Here is a 19,550-nt window from a genome sequence, read left to right on the forward strand (position 1 = left end):
CTGTACCAGCTACTAGGAAGAAAATTAACTCTATCCCAGCCGAAACCAGGACAAAATTTTAAACCACTGACAGAGAACATACATGTTGTCAGTTGCACACACTGGTTTCAGCTGTCCATATTTGCTGTTATATGTGTTATATGCGTTATATGCGTTATATGCGTTAAAGCCACATTCTCCCAGCCCGGTGGGCAAGGGCGGCAGCAGGGCTGTGCTCAGAGTAAGAACATCAGAGTGATGCAGGCTGTGTACTGCCATGACACGTTTTGTGAGTAGGCCAGCTTTCTGGCTTAATAACCATGTAAGGTATCTCCGTTATTTACTGAGATGTAATGGAATCAGTTTGTTTTAAAAGATGTTTATATGAAAAGAATGAGCACTTCTCAATTAACAATACAAACTATTCTTTTTCAGGTTTGCACGCAGGTAAATACACATAATAAAGAAGATACAGAAACAGTTGAACAGTCCAAAAAGAAATGTAACCAAGAATTTTGTGAACTGAAAGAAAATGTATCTAGCCTTCGATCCTGCTGGAATAAATTTGAGAAAATAATTTCCAGGTGATTCCAGGTGAATCCTGCTCTTTTCTTTCGAAGTGGCATTACTTGGTATCTTTGCATTTTATATGCATTCTTTGAGTAACTGTGCTCATTTATATGAACACTTTATGCCGGAATTCTGATGGAAAGCTACTGTACCTTGTTCCTGGAGACGGAATAAACAGAAACGGCTAAACCAAGCTGCTGAAGTCCAAGAAGTAGAAATAAAAGACCAGCATTTGAAACAAAGAACTCTGCAGAAGGCTGGGTCCCACCTTCGTGCTCTGGAAACTACTTTGAATTTTCTGATCTTTCGAGTAACTTTATAATACCGTCATATAAAAGTAATCTACTTACATGTCTACTGCAATTTATAAAAACATCTTACAAGCTGCAGGTGAAGAAAACAGTATGGAAAAGTAGCTGGTTTCTTTATAGCTATATAAAACGCATCAAGGACAAAAAGGAACAATGTAGCAAAGCAGCAGCTGATCTTGGGTCTGTTCTGCTGATGCAGTGATGTTTTCAGCGTGGGTATCTAATGGGTTTGCAAACTGATTTAGGTTTGGAAAAATAGTGAGAAGGTTAACTTTCTGAGAAACTTAGGAAAGGTACTGATTTTTGAGAGATGTAGCACACTTCTACTGGCTGAAGTAGAGGCAAGACAGCGAGACCTATGGAAGGCGAAAAAGGAGATGCCTTGAATGTAGGTTTGTTCAGCTGACTGGAAACGGCACTCGCCCCCTAGCCTTATGTATTTGGTTAGAGTTAGCTGCAGGAGGAGCTAGATTTTCTTACCTTCAGATTGTGATTTCTTATATGCAATTATTTTATGTAACGTGTTTAACATGTTAGGCAAACATGACTTAAAATGTGTGAATATTTTCAGAGAATAATATATTGGCATTTAACTAATAAAGTGTTCATATTTAATTTTGGATAAATAGAAGTATTTTTATAGTTGTTTATAACTCTCGCAGTTTCTTACTTTGATATTATAACTCCTTTGATAATAAAATATTTGTCTTCTATGGAATCGGGCTGTTGACTTTTTGGGCGTCATTACTCCTTTTTTAGCTTTTTTTCCACAGCTAGTCATTAAAAGCACAGCTGGTAATGTAAACTCCAGCTGCTTGGGACTTCCCCACTATAAAATACCTATTTCTTGGTTGCTTGTAACCCGGCCAGTTTAGGCAAACATTTCCATACCAGGTACCTGCCTTGGACTAAATAGTTTGGGAAATCTTTAGTTAAGTCAGCCTGTTGTTTCCTGGTTCAGAGTAAGGTAACATATATTGTTTTACCTGTGCTAAAAGAAATTTTCCGTGGAACTACTCTGAAAAATTTCTGGTGTTCAGAACAAAGACCTGAAAAAATGGTGGGATGTGCTTCAAAGAACTGTACAGATCTCCTTTGACTGGAATAAGATCTGCTGCACAGAATCCATGAAACCCGGTGTGCCCTACTGCTAACGGTGAGGGAAGAGGGTAAGAGCGAAGCAAACATACTGTTATGCTTTCCTGGAATACACCCCCTCCAACCCCCTACCTATTTATGGAGAAGAGACTTCTTGGGGTAGGAGTAGTGCCTGTAAAACTGTGACTAAGGCTTTCACATATTCTCTTTAGCTCTTGATGTAAGAGATTGCAACTTTAAATCCAAACACTGAAAAAAACCCAACCAAACCCAACTCGTAACTCTTACATAATAGGAAAGGGAAACAGATTTCCCAATATCGTACTGCAGAAAAGAGAATATGACCACTATTTTAAGGACTTCTCTGGAAATCCCTTCTACTGAAAGAAATCCCAGGAGACTGAAGAACAGTTGCTTTCTTTTTGGAAATTCAGGAACAGTTGAAAGCCAAGACTTACGTCCTAATAACCACTTGGCAAGGAAAGGTCAGTGGGAATTAGAAGAAAAACACACAGATGCAATATTAGCTACTACAAAACTGGAAGTAGCTGGACTTCAGCAGCAGCGCACAACTTAAATCTTGAGGCAAATCAAGCAGTTTCAGGCCTGTCCTGGGGAAAAGACCAAGGTTAGATCCAGAGCAGAAATTTAAATTGAGTGATTATGAAATTGTGGGGTTTTTCTGGTTGCTTCTTTTAATAATATCCTGCCTGCTTGATTCTTGTTGCCAAATTTCCTGAGTCACCACTTACATGCAAAGACTAACTGCTAAATACAGTGACTTATGCTCTTTGATTTGTTCCTTTCATTTGAGAACCTCCTCTGGTCTCTCCTGAAATTACAAATGTGACAACAACAAACTGCTCTGCAGGAACGGGCGAAGGGATGAAAACCTTGCAGGGTATCACCGCCACACCTACCTCCCTGCCACTTTCATTTATGTATTTATTTATTTGGCCACAGCAAAGAAGGAATATGAGTAGGTCGAAACCATGATTTGGAAAGACATGGAATTTATGGGAAGGTGTCAAGGGAAACTTAGGTATTTAAATTACTAAAAAGAATTTTAGCACCGATGTTGCAAGGGATTATGAGAAAGCAGAACAGGGTGACTAACCCCTGTGAGCAGGATAATGTTGCACATTTCTAACAGCAAGAATGAGTTAGGTACTCTGTGGTTTATATTGAGAAGGAAGAATTTCTGGTGTTTAAGAAGCCAGACCAAGGAAAGCCACTGGAAGAGAATGTTCCAGTCTCACTTTACACCATAAAACAAGCATTTACAGTTGTAGTTCTTCAGCTAAAGATGCAGGAGTAAACCCCTCCTGGCTGGTTGTATGTTTCCTTCCAGTTCTGCCTCTTCAGCTTTGTGCTGAGCAAAAGAGATGTCGGCTTTGTGATAGGTTTCATTCAGCAGCTACTTAGGTTTTTGCTGGGTTTTTGTTGTTGTTGTTGTTTTTCTCCTGCTATCTAATTGGAATGGTTCATGGTGAACTAGAATAAAGAGGAGGCCAGCATGAGAAATATCACGCAATCTCAGCGGTGACAAGATTTTGCAGACTCTTGGCACATAAATGAATTTCATTCAGAATGAAGGGAAAACATGTCTGCCTTCCTCTGAAAAGGGTGTGGTGAAGTAAACAAAAGAGCCCAGCAGGAGGAACTTTCCCCTAAAAAGAGGAAAGAGGAGAGGAATTGAACTATACTCATCCGTATTTAGTCAAAAAAAATCAGGAACCCAAACCCTCATTACGATTTCTGCTCACGTAAGTGAACTTTACAGGAAAAATACAACTTCTGCTTTTTTTCCTGCTTAATCATTTCATCAACAAAACAGCGTTCTAATCTCATGAAGGAGAACAAACCCAGATCAAGCTTAGGTTATATATTATACCTTACAGCCTTATTTTAAAAAAGAAAAAAGAATAAAAAGAAAAAAGAATGATTTACTACAGGTATCACAGTGATAGGCTCTGTATAAACTAAACTCCTCATATAGTTGGGAAAAAGAAGAGATACAGAGTTAACTCTATATAAGCAGATCACACTGATTTAAATATCTGGTACAGAGTATTTTTCAAGGTGACTGAGGAATCCAAATCTCATCTCGCAAGTCAATTAAAAAACCCTATCCTTCGAAAAGAATAACTAAGTGGTTCTCTCCCAACCACTAGGAGAAGACAGTGGATGGTCCTCACATCAGGGCTGGTGTACTTGAGACCAAAGACATCACAATATTCATAAGGTTGAAATGATGTTACCTATCCCTATGCTATTCCATTTAAGACAATTTCACATTTGGCTACAAAAATGTGTGCGTCACAAAAAGTTTTATTGGCATATTTACTTTATTGTTAACAAGTGGCAAATTAGCATTAGGTGGTGATTTACATTTATTAGTTAAAACAGAACTGACACTTTAAAATAAACATAATATACCAAATCAGATGCAAACAAACCCAGGAATTCTGCAGAAAAAACACTGGATGGTCAAACACAAATATTCAATGTACTGAGGGGCAAGGCAAACATAATAAATGCAATGCTGACAAAATTAATCACCTCAAACACATGAATGAACACTTCATTTAAAAACATGGGACATCGATAAATAAACTTATGAAGATACATACTAAGTATCATATGAAGGATGAACACCAAGAGTTAGAGCAATCATATAAAGTAGGTATTGTAACAGTCGCAGAATACTCAGCTCTTTACAGATTAGAACCAAATCCATTCATGCTTCTGCCAGAAATCCAAATACAAATACAGAACTATGGTAAAGCATGCACTACTGTTTAGAACTTAAGTTCAATATTCAGCTATATTAAACTGAATATTTGATTGCTGACTCAAAAGCTAATGTTCACGTTGGAGAAATATGAATTCCCTATTGATTATTTTTGTAAAGAAGGAACACTAATTAAGAGAAAATCTGAATATGCTGGTTCCTGGCAACATGAAATGGAATGGGGCTAAGTAGGATCCTCCAGAAATGCGTATTCTGGAATGATGTAACAAAAAAAAACCCAAACCCACCGAACTAGTATGCAAGAGTAATTTCTTATATTGTGAATATTGGAAAGAAAATATCAGCTAAGTAACCGCTGAATACAGCTAGAGAATCTTTTACCTAACGTTTCTTCCAACACCACAATTAGGTAACTCAAACCTTATTCAGTGAGTTGGAAAGAAAAAAAAAAAAACCCAACCAACAAAACATCACAAGTTGGAATGAGCTGTACTTGAAAGGCAATAAAACTATTTTCACCAGAGTCACCAAAACCAATTTCACCAAAGATGAAAATTCTACCCTGTCATACAACCCATATAATTATTCCTAGCTTTGTCAAACTGAAAAGAATTAAAGTTGCAAAAAGCGCTCTCACAAAACACAAATTTGTCAGCCAGGATTAAAAAAAAAACAACCTTGTAACAAGTTTGTTCTTTGCACATATACAAAGTCTATGTGATGGAAATTAGCACTTCTTAAGAACTTTGCATGACATAGACAATACCATTTCATTTTTTACTCAGACTAATTACACAGCCTACATCAGCGTGCACTGCTTGTTTACTAGCGTTTAAACTACTGCAGCCATACCTCCTTCTGCTGATTTGATAAACACGCATCATGAAACTGTTCTCTTTGCACACCGCATTTCAAGCACTAACTCTCAGCTGCAATGGTGAATTAGGAGCTAGTCTCTCTCAGATGACAGAGAACTCCTATGACACTTGAAGAGTGGGTTAGGTCTTAAAATACATTTTGGAGTAACTAGCCTGTGAACCTCGCTACCTGCAGCACGCATGGAAGAGCTTGAGCAGCCGCTGCCTGCGGCCGAGCAAGAACAGGTTCAGTGTCCAGAGCACCATGGAGAGCTCCCCACACACCACCGCCTCCTTCCCGGCCAAGGAACCCTTCGGGTTGAGCTTTTCAAATCCACTCAGGGGAGTTTAATGGCTCTTCAAGTCTTTGGTGTATTTAAAAAAATTCTGCCTAAATGTTCATTTCATAGGTACAAGCTGAAATGGTGGTAAAGCACCTCCCTATGCCCACTTCCCTGGAGCGGTGTGTGCGAGGGTATAATTATTCATATAACCATACACTTAAGTTGCTGTATATTTAGAGATTCCAGCTCTGAAACTACCTAGGGTGTGAGTATCATGCATAAATATAAACCTGTGTAAGATACATCATATAAAGATTAAGCCTTACGCTATGTTGTTTTTACTGTCAAAGCTGATATTTTTCTAACTCCATTGCACTTACATCAGTATAGTTCCAATGATCCTGCACTCCTTTCTGGCACAGAGATGTCCCTTGTGTAACAGATATTCACAAAAGCAGAACAGGAATGCAAACACCCTCAGGCCAGACCTCAAAACCAGCCTTCCCCTTGTTTCTTTATATGGAATTTTACCTTTGACTTTTTTTTTTTTCTTTCTTTTTTAATTGAATAGAAGAACCATAGTAAGCACATTACGAAGATACAGTGGCAGACAGCAAAAGAAAGTCTGTCACAGGGTCAGATGTTGGCATAGAAATCATTAAAACAATCACATCAATACGTTTCACTTTAAATGGACAGTAACTACATTAGTCTACTGTCTGATGCTTCACAATCCTCCAGTAGCATTCAGTCCTGTTTTGTATCCACTCTGCTTCAGTGAAACAACTTTTTACATTTGTATAACTTATGAATTCTCACAAAATACATGTGTGTGCTCACGTGCACACCCTATATATATACACACGCACACAGAGAACTGGAAAGACAGATGCTAAATGGAATAATCATACCATCCTAATTTTACACATGAACTCAAAGGAATTTAGGCTTTTAAATTAAATATCTGTCAACAAGGCATCCAGAGGATGACACTAGCTAAGTTTAGACTGATCAGTGAAGTGCATCAGCGGTGCATAGTTCATCTAGGGGTTTTATCTTCACTATTATCAATATTTTGATTCTTGAGACATTCTGTAACACTCCCCTTTCAGTATATGTATCCATGTTTTTTCCTCCCATGAAAACCAAGGCATAAAGGCAGGGGTGAGGGCTAGGGCAAGAGGGTTTGGACCTAGGTCGTTAATTAATTAAATTCAGGAACTTCCTGACACATGCAACGTACCTAAAGATTCAAAATTCAAAGTCCATCTCCCTTAACAGTTTATTTTTTCTTTAAACAAATTTGTTTCCCGTATTCAGTTCTGGAGGGGCATTATGAAAACAAATCTACTATTTCCTAACAAACATTCCATTGAGATGGAATTACAGTGATCTGTGCTGATAGCTTGTGTAATACAGCCAACAGTCTGTAACATCAGAGACTTTAGAAACCTATGTCATTCAGTAACAAAACCAGTTGATAAAGTGGAAACATACTAGGCCTCCGATAGTCTCACCATACAGTAGTACACTGCATAGTCAGTTATATTTTCATTGTCTGCTTGTATTTATTGTAGATTCAAACACACGTTACCCAGTGTTACAATCAACACTCACTTATGTTTCACTAGACCTTCTTGTAAGGCCAAATTAAAAGTTCAGGAAATCTTTTTAAAATTCTTCTTTCAGTTCAGGTTAATCCCCTGTCTAGTCCTTGCTATAAATCATAGAAGTGTAAATAAAGTAAATGATGTGTCACTCGAGTAATTTACTAAATGCTGCATTGGAAGCAACGAGTTATACAAACAGCTCAAAAAGCAGAAATTATGGTAACTGTATGTGGATTGATTTGAAACTAGGAAACCTGCCACCTACAATTCAAAGGAGAAACAGTCATATGTTTTTTCTACAGTTACAGCAGTCCTGGAAAACCTGGATGATATTTATTTCCTTACTAAATTTTCCCTTTGTAGAAAGCATTTTCATTAAATGGTAAAATGCATTTTTCCAGCAGAAACAAGAACTGGAAATTCATCAAGTCAGACAAAGAAATTGATTCCTCAGTAGATTCACTAACTGATCAAATCTATTCTGGACTTGTATCTCTGCTGATGGGACACTCAGTTTGCAATAATTCAGTCTGCAGACCTCCATGGCCCAAGTCCAGGGCAAATTTTCTAAAGCAGGCTTATCTATGCAAAGGATGCAGGATTCCAATTTTTCCAAGTACAGACATGAATGTGCCAAAATATGGATCCTAGAACCTAGACTACCTAGAACATAATTTGGCTAAGATTTGTCAGTTCTAATTATCATTACCAGTCATCGATCCTACCACATTCAGTAGCCAGCTTACGCAAATTATAATAAAACAAGACTACACTGAATGAAGGACAATTTCTAAAAATAATTTTGTATAAAAAGTGTAAGACAATTGCAGACCATTGAACTAATTCTAAAACATCAACAGTTTGTAGCCTGCAACATGAATACATCAAGTCTCTTAAATCTCTCATCCTCCAAGACTGGTAGCTGCTTTGGAGATGCTTTTCTTCAATCATGCTTTCTTCAGAATTGGCCCCATTGATAGTAATCACAAGTTTTGAGAATGCAGTGCCCATAAAACTATCTGGAACATTACATTATATTTTGCATAAGCTACAAACAAATTATATGAGTTTATACTAGTGGTGTTTGTGAGCTGAAAATAAGCATTTCTGACAAAAAGAGTGTATTTATTGTGGGAAAGGCACAATTAAGTTCTTTCAGATTGTTCTTTCACACATAACTAAGATGGTGCCAGTACTTCAAAGCAAAACTTCACAAAACAAATTACTACATTCAGATACAATATAAGTGATTCGGCTTGTGAATGATTTTAATATCCTGTGTAATTTATAAAAAACCCAACAACTTCCAGGGCCTGACCCTTCTTCCCAACCAATTAATGCAAAGTCTGTTACTAACTTCAAGAGGCTGCTGTTCAGAGCCCAAAAATACACAAAATTGCAAAAAAACGTGTAAAGGTATTAACATATAAACCTATGGAGCACAGTTACTCCATTCTGCACGTATATGTAAGCTGTGCTATTTGCACAGGAGTAAGAATAAAAAACAGTCACTACTTACATCAAGTTCTACTGCTCTAACAACATACATTTTTATGGAACTCTTTTTTTGTAGTGGATACATCACAAAGGCTGTTTTCAAAGTAAGAGTTCAACATTTAGGTAGGATAAGCATAGACTTTGTCTCTCCTTCAGGAAATGAGGGAAGAGAAAAAAGGAGCGGGAGCTTTGGAAACCTTTAAAGACAAAAAGCACAAAACTTTTAGATATGCTAGTCATGGTGGAGAACAGGAGGAAGAAGACAAGTATTTCTGAACAAAAAGAACTTAATAAAATGACAGTACTATATTTGTCCTTATAAATACATTAAAATATTAACACGTTCTTATTGGAAAACAGAACATGGAAAGCCACAAACAAAAATCTTGCTTTTCTTACACGTGAACAGAACTCTCAGGTAGTTCTTCCACTTTGATTCTTTAAAAAAATCCTAGGAAGTAACTGTAAAGTCCAATTAGGATACTACCGTTGAAGAGTTTAAAAGGATCCAGATTTTTTGCACTTTTAACTAGGAATTTATAAGGAGTTGCTCATGTTGTTTTCACTTAGAACACAGCATCTAATTTACTGTCACATATGAAGGAAATGCCTCCACAGAGAAACTTTTGAAGGCCAAGTTCTTCATGGCTAGTTCCCTATGGACAAGTATTATCCTACATAAGTGATTTAAATAATCCTTTATCTAGTAGGATTTACATGAAAAATAACATTGAACCACTTCTGCTACCTAAGCTACTTAACACATTTTTACCTTAATTTTAAATATTTCCAACAGAGATTAAAGAGTATTTCCTTGAATGGCAGAGTTTTAGGTACCTGCTATTTTTATATACAGTATATATATTTGTTTATAAATAAGTGTGTAACCAGAAGATTGCACTCAGAAAATCACAATATGATGTTTCAACACATTTGCAGCATGAAGTCTAACTGGAAGGAGTGCTCTAGCTTTCCATGCAGCAGTACACAGCAGACGCTTCCGATGATTTCTCATTTTCTTTTTGCTTTTAAGAATGTGTTCACACAACCATTCTTCGAATTCCACACTCACAGCAAAACTTCGCCCATTCCACTGGATACCTTGTTCCACATTCATGGCAGAACTTTGATAACTGTACAGGTGAATTTCCTTCACTGCTTTTTGAACTTCCTCCATTGACTGAGGATGGGTAGTCTCCACTGTCATACCCAATTTTACCGTCAGACCTGAAAATCCCCAGATAAAGAACATTTTCTGTAACTCAGTTCAGTATAACTTGATGCAAAATTATTCTAATCCTTGCAGTGAATTACTGCTATTGTTACTGTCATTTTCATGCTTATACCTCCTATTTATTTACAGTAGTATACCTTGTAACTCTACCCAGACTCCCCTACTTATCTCCAGATACCCACCTTCCCTGAAAGAAAACAAAAAATGCCAAAATTTTAGGAGCGGGATCAAATATTTGATTCACTAGTTAGATTAACTGGAGTGTTTGAAAACTTGAAACTTAGCTTGTCAAAACAAGAAAGGCTAAAACAGCAATACAATTTTTATCCTACCCTTTAAAAGGGCAGAAAACAGATAATTTGTGTGCTTAGCATGCAAATTTTATTCAATTTCAACTGAACCACTCAGTTCCCATTTGAAAGACCATTCACTTATTATTTCAACAGCTCCTAAGAGGTTTTTGACATTTCTAATAGTCTTCTGTGCACATCTGAGACAGCTGATGACAAAGGTGTTTGGTTAGATGATAAATATGCGAAATGTATCGAGTATCTTAAACATGCCAAATAATATTGACCATGAGTTATCTATTAACTGCAGAGAACAGTATTTTCCTCAACTTCTTTTGTAATAAGTACTCCCCTTTAACGAAGGTTCTATTACTGACAAAATCCACAAAGTTAAAAGCTACCTTGAGTAACTGTCTGAATTGCTAGTTTTTCTTTTGTTTGTTAGAGCACCCGTGCTCATGGTTCTTGCCACACTAGGAGGAGTCGATGTCCGTGTTTTTGTTGTGCCTCTAAAACAGAATAAATATCTGATGATTTATATACACACAGAAATATATACAAGAATATGCATTTACAAATGATATAAAAAATTAGTTCAACAATCTACACATCAATTAATTGTATAAAAAAATATAACTTATTTCCTACCAAGAACGGACAGAAGAGCTTTGGCATGACCTTGCATGGTTTGGACTGAATATGACTTGAATCTTACAATGACAAGCTAAATGGAACAGCAAGTTCCTTCCTGTTCACGTTTTTCCCTTGCTATCACGCCAAAATACAGGTAGATCCTGTGCTCCTGGTTGTTTAGTATGTTCTAATGTGTACCTTGACAGACTACACGTCACTTTTTAGGACTGGCAGGGCTTTCAGAGAAATAGAGAGCAGCTGACTGTAGGTCTTAATAGTTTAAAAAAAATGTAGAAAGGATACCATATTCTCACTACTTTGTGACCAATATGAAGTGAGTCACAAGACTTTTTTCTTCATAAACACAGACTTTATTTAGGATGCATACTTCTCAGATAATGCTGTAGATCCTCTTTCTTCAAAGCGTAAGTATTATATTTATAAATAGAAGGAGGAGAGGAAAGAAAGTCTATCCAGTTGGGCATTAGGGCCTAATTTTTTTCTAGCCTGTCACAGTGTTCTTAAAGTTGGTTTCAGTAGTATGACCACATAGCTGTGAAAGCTGCTTTCCTCAAGACTCATGGATTTTATGAGAAGCCAGTATGCAATGAATAGCACATCCTAAACATACAGAACATCTCACTGCTTGCTTTGATGAGTAGAGAAGCATCAGAATCCTCTGAAAAATCTGAGTAGCACTAAGAAAAGAGATAGGAAGGGGCATCCTTTTATCATCACTGCCCAAGGACAGAATTTTTCGTCATTGCTCAAAAGAATTACCATTCACTGGGATTTCTTCTTCTTTGGCAAGACTTCAGTGACTATGACATCTTGTGCATGACCCACCAACTTTTTCTGTTCTCATTCTTGAACACCAATGCAGAAATGAAATTTAAGTTGCAACTGGCTCATGGACATTAAAAAAAAAATTAAAACAAGACTCCATTTAAAAAATTAGTCACCAAGAGCCCAATCAGCAACAAAAACCCAAAAGTGATTTATTTTTTTTTCCTTCCCTTCAGATGAATCTAACTGCTCCTTTTCAGAATTATACACAACTTAGTCTTGGTTTCGTTTTCAAAGTATGTATAAAGGAAATGCATTCAACTCCAGTAACCTCAACCACAACACTGACACAACTGAGAAACAATGTAATAACTCCTAAATTTTAGACATGTTGCATAAAACATTTCTTCCTTCATGTTATGAGCATAGGCTAAAGATGGCTTTTCAGCTCCTTCCATCACTTAAACACTTCAGTGGAAAAGCGATCAAATGATTAAGCACAAAAGTGGAAATCAGGAACTAAATTTAAGATTAAATCAAGTGAAATTATATCTAACTGAAGTATTCAAGTTTAAGAATAGCTTCTACGTGCAACAGGTAGAGTGGAACCATCAAAGATTCTGGCTCACTGGGCAGAACACCAACCTTCTCTGTTAGTCTTCCTGTCTGCCCTCTTATTTAGCAAGGAGATTCTAAAGGTGGTTTTACTTAAAAAAATACTGACTGAAAAGCACTACATAAGTTATACCAGAATTAAAACCTATTAAAAGCTACATTGGTCCTTCAGAAGTTACAGAATTCCAGGATAAGCATTCTAAATGTAACCTAAATTACACTGTTACAAGTATGCACAACAGTACAGATGCTAAATACTCCATCTTGTGTTATTTCCCACATCTCATTTTACACCAAAGAGAGACCTTTGCTTATAACTGAGTAAAATTCATTAGAGCTCAACAGTGGAAAGAACATACTGGACTGTTACTTTACTTGTTATCGAAGCTAGAAAAGCATATAAAGAAAAACTCAGCTGTAGACACAGAAACGGTATGGGTCATCATGGATCAGGGATGATCAGACAATAATGCAAAGAACAGAATTGTGTCTCGATTCCTGTTTAGACAACTCCAAGTAATTTAAAACAAATTTTTCAAAAGTATTACTGACTCCATTTTCTCTGGATTCTCAACATGGGACCAACATACTACTTTTTCAAAACTAACAGCATTAATTTCTTAAACTGAAGTCTCTTCAGGGTGTACTTTGAATCAATCATTTTTGAACGTAATGCTAGAAGTCCTAGATATTTGAAAGAAATTAACATGAAAAACTGTCCACTATTCTCACCTGTATTTCAACTGTTCAATTCTCTAAAATATGTATAATATACCCTCATCCCACTAGGTACTCTGAAAATTCACCTGATGCTTTAATACTAGGTGTATCCTACAGAAATTTCCCAGAAATCAGTGTCTTAAAAACATGATTTGTATGGTGTCTAGTACAACATACAGGCCACTGACTGAACCAGGAAAAAAAAATATTGAAAAGCCACACTGAAAGTGCACTGTCCACCCTGTCTATTGAGGGAGGCAGAGTCCCATGAAGAGATAAAACATCACTCATTAAAGGTTTAACAGAACAGCTTAATTCTGAAATGTTTAAACATAGCTTTCTGCATAATTTCTGCAGATTTTTATCCCAATTAGTTTTCTAAAAATACAGAAAAAAAAAATCTATTTTCAGACTGGAAACTTTGAGTCTTACAATTACCTGCAATGATTTCTGCCATTTTTGATGTGTAAATCAACAGAAGTAGCAGGCTGCCGCTGCCTACAACTTTATTCATCCCAGATCTAGACACATAATTAGCATCAGGTTTCATGTACGTTTGATGAGAAATCTTGAAATTGCATTCTTAAGTTGCAATCTGATCTCTAGAGACAGATGTCTTCCAACAAAGTCAGACATTCTTGATTATCTCAACTTCTGTCACCACAACTTGGTCTCTTCCGAAATGTCCAGCCTCTGCCACTTCTATCTACTTGTCCAGTTCTGTTGTTTTTTCTGTTTGGCTGGATTTTTTTGTTTGTTTTTGCAAAGCTATATAAATCCCTGTTCTAAGTTGTATCACGCGAAGTATTAATGGAGCCTGACAGCAGATGAGGCTGTGTACCAATGCCACCTTGAACTCTTGAAATCTGGACATACCTTTAAAGACGTTTATTATCCATTCTCAATTTCAAAAGAAACGACTGAAGGGGACTTCCCTTCCTAAAGCAGCTCATGTTGTACATCTAGTTGAATTACCACTGCTTGCAAAATGAAAAACTGAAAGAAATTTGTAAGAGAAGCTTCTATTTTTCTATTTACACATTCACAATTTGTTTGGATTTTGCCATAAAATACTGAAATATCAAGCTTGCTTCCTAGACAGGGCGTTTTCAGATATTCTTGACAGCTATCACTGTCACCCACAACAGCTCATAGTTCTCTGCAAAATCATAAATAAGTTCCTTATGACTAATGGCATGCATGCCAAAGTTCAGAAGCCTTTGCCATAAACTGTAATCTTCCACATTGCTATGCTGAATTTAAAAATGTCCGGTAGCTATTCACATTTGTCCAGTGCTGTTGGCACATAACATATTGAATAACCTCCTGCAAGGAAGGCAGATTTAATTCATTAACTCAGTGGACATTTGCATAAGAACAGAAGCAGCAGAGTAAGTGCCTATAGTCTTTAAGAAGTTCTCTCAAGAAGAAAAATCAAACTACTGCTCTGTGGATAGGGGCTACTGTAAGCACATTTAGTAATTCATTAAGCCACAATTTCAACATCTTGGTAATGTATTGTAAAATGAAAAACTGACCTAATTTTTCATGGTTCACAGGATTTATAGCTCTAACCAAACATACAGAGGAACAACAAAAAGATTTGTTTGCCTAAAAAAAGCTCCCCCCCTTTCATCCCTTTTGCTTCTTCAAATAGAAACCCAAGTTCAAACATTCTGGCCCTGTCTCAAAGATAATTCAGCTTTGGTTACAACAACAAAACAACATTAAGAGATTTAGACACATTTCTACTATTTAAAGTATTACATTCCATGTATGTGCCATATAATTCATTACTAATTTCTCTTTCGCAATATGCTTTAAGGTATTGTTTACGTAGAATCAGCCCATTTGAATTTGGCATCTTCCAAATTATATCAAAGGGTTAACTACAATATAGTATCTATTTCCTTTTTAAAAGATTGGAATACCCTTTCTTCTAAACTTAGATCTTAAACTTGATGAATATTCAGAAGTCTTTATATGAGATAAGTTGGACTTAATAAAAGACTTTATCTCTCATTAGAAAGTCTGCCTGGCTTACGTTCTTGGACCACCACAGCTATCTTACAGAAGTAAGAGAGAGATAAATATTTGACTTCACGACAAAGTAATTTTATTCTCTCAAAACATTTGCCTGTAAGGCAGATATTTGTACAGTTATCAGGCTTAAATGCTTACTTCAGCTTTACATCATGCAAATTCAGTTTTATCTCAGGTTTACAAAGACAGAAGTTCATTACTCAGCCCATAATCAATCAGTGACAGAAGAAATCAAATCTGAGAAAAGTCTTCATCTTTCCTGCCCTACCATAAAGCTATTTACCTAGGATGAAACAGGTACTTATTATATTATATACTCTTGTCCCACAGCATTTATACTGAAGACATACTGGGCAGCAGATGTCTGTCAAGGTCACACTTTTACTATTCCAATGCTTTGTAGGAACATTTCTGCAAAACAGATAAACCACGCTGATTTGTAATACTTACTTCTTTATAGGCAACAACTCATTTGGTCTTTTGACGGTACTGTCTGTTTTTGTATCAGTGTCATAAAACCTTTGCACATCTCTTCCAGTTCGCAGTGGTGGGCCTAACTTGTCCATCTTACTACTAAAATATATAAAGGGGTACTCATAAGGAGATTGCTAGATTGCTATTAAAGTTATCGCAAAAAAAATTAAAGTACTCACAATTAAATACTTATATTCCCAAAGAATTCCCATTGACTAAAAAAACCCGTACAAATCAGACTTTAATAATCCAGCAAGTTCCAGGGTTGTTCTTACTTTAAAGAGAGAATTTCATAGACTTGTATTTGGATTAGGTTTCCAGTGCATATTTTTTAAAATTCTTTTTTAAACAAAAAACTAATGCCAGTTATCCTCACAATCTGCACAATGCACTCACATTTGGCCTTTTTTCTTTTAAGAATAGTTTTCACGATGTCAAACTTATCACATTTAGAAAAGGGGGCTCATAATTACAAGTCATAGTAACTTTATTAAGATGTTAGAAAATAACAGAGATGTAAGTACAAGCCTCCTTAACTTCAGAATTAGCAAGAAGGAAAATTTTTCCTTTTTCACTTTTTTAATTTTGTTGGTAAAGGCTGAACATTGTGCTCAGAGAGAATAACATGCCTTCCATTCTTTTTTCTTTTATGAAGATGAGAAAAGAACAGAGGAAAGCCTGAAAGAAAAACAGCTTTGTTTTAATATAAAAAAAACCCACTCACAGTAGACAGTACTATACACACAGGCAATACTTTAATACTTTTTTACTGTTATGGATAACATTTCTAAACCAAAATGAATAAACCAAAAATCAAATTTTAAAAACATTAAGTAAAAAAACCTAAATAAAACACATCCTCCCACACATCACCATAAGGAGAATTATAGCTTTTGAGAAATCACAATTTATATTAGAAAAATTAGGTCTTCAAGTAAAGTTCTGCATTTTTATCGTCTTAAACCATACAGTAAAACCTGCAAAAAAACCATTATGCCTCCACCCCCACCTCAATAATGTAACTGAAGTTTCTTCTTCTCAAAAAAAGCCTAGTAACTTAAGCCTCAACTGGAAAACGATGATACTTAGAGTATTTTTATTGATCCTTCTGAAATTAGAGAACTATAAAGAAACAAACCAAGCAAGACTGATGGAAATGTCTGGGTTGCTGAAGCCTAACTCTTCTGTAAGCTTCCCACTCCTAAAGGGAAGTCATAAGGAAAAAAAACACCCAAGCAAAACCAACAAAACACACCCTCACACCGAGAGAAATAATTTCTTAAAATTATTGTGCAGTTTTCTGATTCTTGTCATACAACCTTAATAAACTGCAATGCCAGGAAAATTACTAAACAGCTAACTGCTGTCAAGGAAACATATTATTTTCAGTATAGCTTTTAATATATATAAAAAAAGGCTCTTGTGTATCTCCAACACCCATATCATACTACTTTTCATACTCCTACAATAATATCATATTAAAAGACACAGAACCTATAAAGTTTGCAACATAATTTGTTTTTTGGGAAGCTTCTGGTGTGAACCTTGCAATCCACATTACATCTCTAAAGCATCAAAGGAAATCTCCCCATAAGGAACAAAAATTCAACAATGCTAAATGATATTCATTCATTATAAAGTCAGCAGGGAACACTGAGATTTTACTCTTGACAATTTAGCCTCAAATAATGCAGGCTGTAAGACAAGTTCCCCTGGAGTTTCTCTTCCCACTCCTCCTCCCAAACAGATGTTCTAGTTCAAACTAATTAACTCAGAAAATGCTTAATCAATTCCTGTTTGACCAAATACACACTCTTTACCCAAGGACTGAGAAGCAAGACTGAGGTCTTTGACACTGCAAGACACATACCCCAATCTATCATGATCATCTTAGCTCTTTTCTGAACCTTTAACAATTTATCAACATAATCCGTGAACTCCAGGTACCTACAGCATAGAATCCCAAAGACAATAACCTAGAAGCAGTCATGATACTGCCAAAATAAAGAACTACAGTACTCTTCCACACTTAAAAAAAAAACAAACAAAAATCCCAGGGTTGACAGCCCTTTCATGTACTACTGTAAAAAAGCAGAATCATAAGAATCTTCTGAAATGCAAAGACCACCAAGACAACTTCTTATTTACCTTGATTTCATTGAACAAAGCTGTGTAAGTTATAGTCTTAATGAAAGGAACAAGCTATCTTAAAATTATAATGTTTTTAAAGGCTACACATGCTGTATGGCAAATATATAAGTGGAATTTAAAATTTACTGATACTGGTTAGGTGTGCCATTCATATTGCATTTCAACTGGAAGACAGTCCTGGATGTGTCACTAACAGACATGATTCGCATGAGGCATAACTTTGATCGGCTTAACATTAAATAGTATGTTTGATCCTCAAAATAAAATAAAAATGATGAAGTAATTTCTAATGGTTCATTTGCCATATTGAAAAACATCATGTAATTTTTCAAGTCCCGGTAAAAAAACAAAAATACTGTTCATAAATGAAACATGCATAGACAATTAATCTGTACATGCAACAGTTGGCTGGCCACAAACAGTGGTATCAAGTTCTGCTAGGCAAAACAGTTTGCACGTGGGGGTGGAGTTTGCCTGTTTGCTTAGCCTTAGGATAGGAAGAACCACCTACCCAATTTTTTTCTCCTGAAGACCTGATTACTTCTGACAGCTTACTAGAACTGCCCTACCCCTCAAGAAATACAAGACAGTGCTAAACTCTGTACTCTTACAAAGTACGTATCAAACTTAGGATCTGATCATGATTCACTACCAAAATACAAGCTTAACTACAATTTATGTAGAATTATTTTCCTTTTCTCAGTTCTTCAACATCAAAAAGATGAAATCCTATTTTCACACAAGTGAATGAAGGTTTTCCTACCGACTACAATACAGTCACACGCTATTCCTGCGCCCTCACTTGCTTCTCCGGGACTCAGAAATTATGCCCTTACACTACATTTCCATTAATACTTATAACTGGCTGTGCTCTTACTCTGTCCAGGCAGAAAAAACAAACTCTCACAGCAGAGCTCAGCTGACACATCCTGATCTACATGTACAAAGTAATCTTCACTAATGCTAACCTATCTTATGTTGATGATGCTGTGGTGTGCTCTCTCAGTAGTCCTTTACTTGGGGAGCAGAAGAGAAGAATTCAAATAAAAAAAAGAAACAGTATAGCAAAAATTACTTAAAATAAGGGAGTTCATAAAACTTGGTTGCATTTCTGCTCATACAAAATGAAAATTTATACTGCGATATTGAAGTTGAACTTCATATGAAATGAAGTTCAAGAATCTTTCCTTCACAGAACTAAACACCCAGTTCGTTTTAGCCTTCACCTTAAACACAAATGCACGAACAGCTTCATGTGTCTTTCACAAGTTTCAGGCAGCAGTTCAAGAGTGCCACCTACAGAACAAGAGGGAAACTGCATGCCTGTATATTTTAATCACTTCTAGCTGTTAAATTAGCCAGCAGACAGTCGTTTATTGCCCTTTTACATATCCGTCACAGAGAACAGGTACCATGATTCTACAGAAAGAAGCAGTGTCTGATTAAATTGCCCCCATCCAACATACATATAATTAATCCGTGATATAGAATCATAGAAACATTAAGGTTGGAAAAGACCTCTAAGATCACTGAGTCCAACCGTCGACCCAACACCACCATGCCCACTAAACCATGTCCCTAAGCGCCTCATCTACCCGTCTTTTAAATACTTCCAGGGATGGTGACTCAACCACTTCCCTGGG

General features: G+C 36.3%; 2 protein-coding genes across 2 annotated transcripts in view; one reads left to right on the forward strand and one right to left on the reverse strand.

Annotated features, from left to right (window-relative positions):
- LOC103926225 (interleukin-7-like) overlaps positions 1–567 on the forward strand; it is a 107,198-nt gene extending 106,631 nt beyond the window's left edge. Inside the window, exon 6 of the mRNA XM_009335066.1 lies at positions 415–567. Within this exon, the coding sequence (XP_009333341.1) occupies positions 415–567 (153 nt within the window). The remainder of the gene's footprint in view (positions 1–414) is intronic.
- Positions 568–8,287: 7,720 nt separating this feature from the next.
- ZC2HC1A (zinc finger, C2HC-type containing 1A) overlaps positions 8,288–19,550 on the reverse strand; it is a 39,868-nt gene continuing 28,605 nt past the window's right edge. Inside the window, exons 8-10 of the mRNA XM_009335067.1 lie at positions 15,733–15,855; positions 10,887–10,994; positions 8,288–10,188 (exon numbers count right to left, since the gene is read on the reverse strand). Coding sequence (XP_009333342.1) covers positions 10,002–10,188; positions 10,887–10,994; positions 15,733–15,855 — 418 coding nt within the window. The 3' untranslated portion in view covers positions 8,288–10,001. The remainder of the gene's footprint in view (positions 10,189–10,886; positions 10,995–15,732; positions 15,856–19,550) is intronic.

This window comes from Pygoscelis adeliae, unplaced genomic scaffold (assembly GCF_000699105.1).
Source record: "Pygoscelis adeliae isolate BGI_AS28 unplaced genomic scaffold, ASM69910v1 Scaffold101, whole genome shotgun sequence".
In the NCBI taxonomy this organism is placed as follows: domain Eukaryota; kingdom Metazoa; phylum Chordata; class Aves; order Sphenisciformes; family Spheniscidae; genus Pygoscelis; species Pygoscelis adeliae.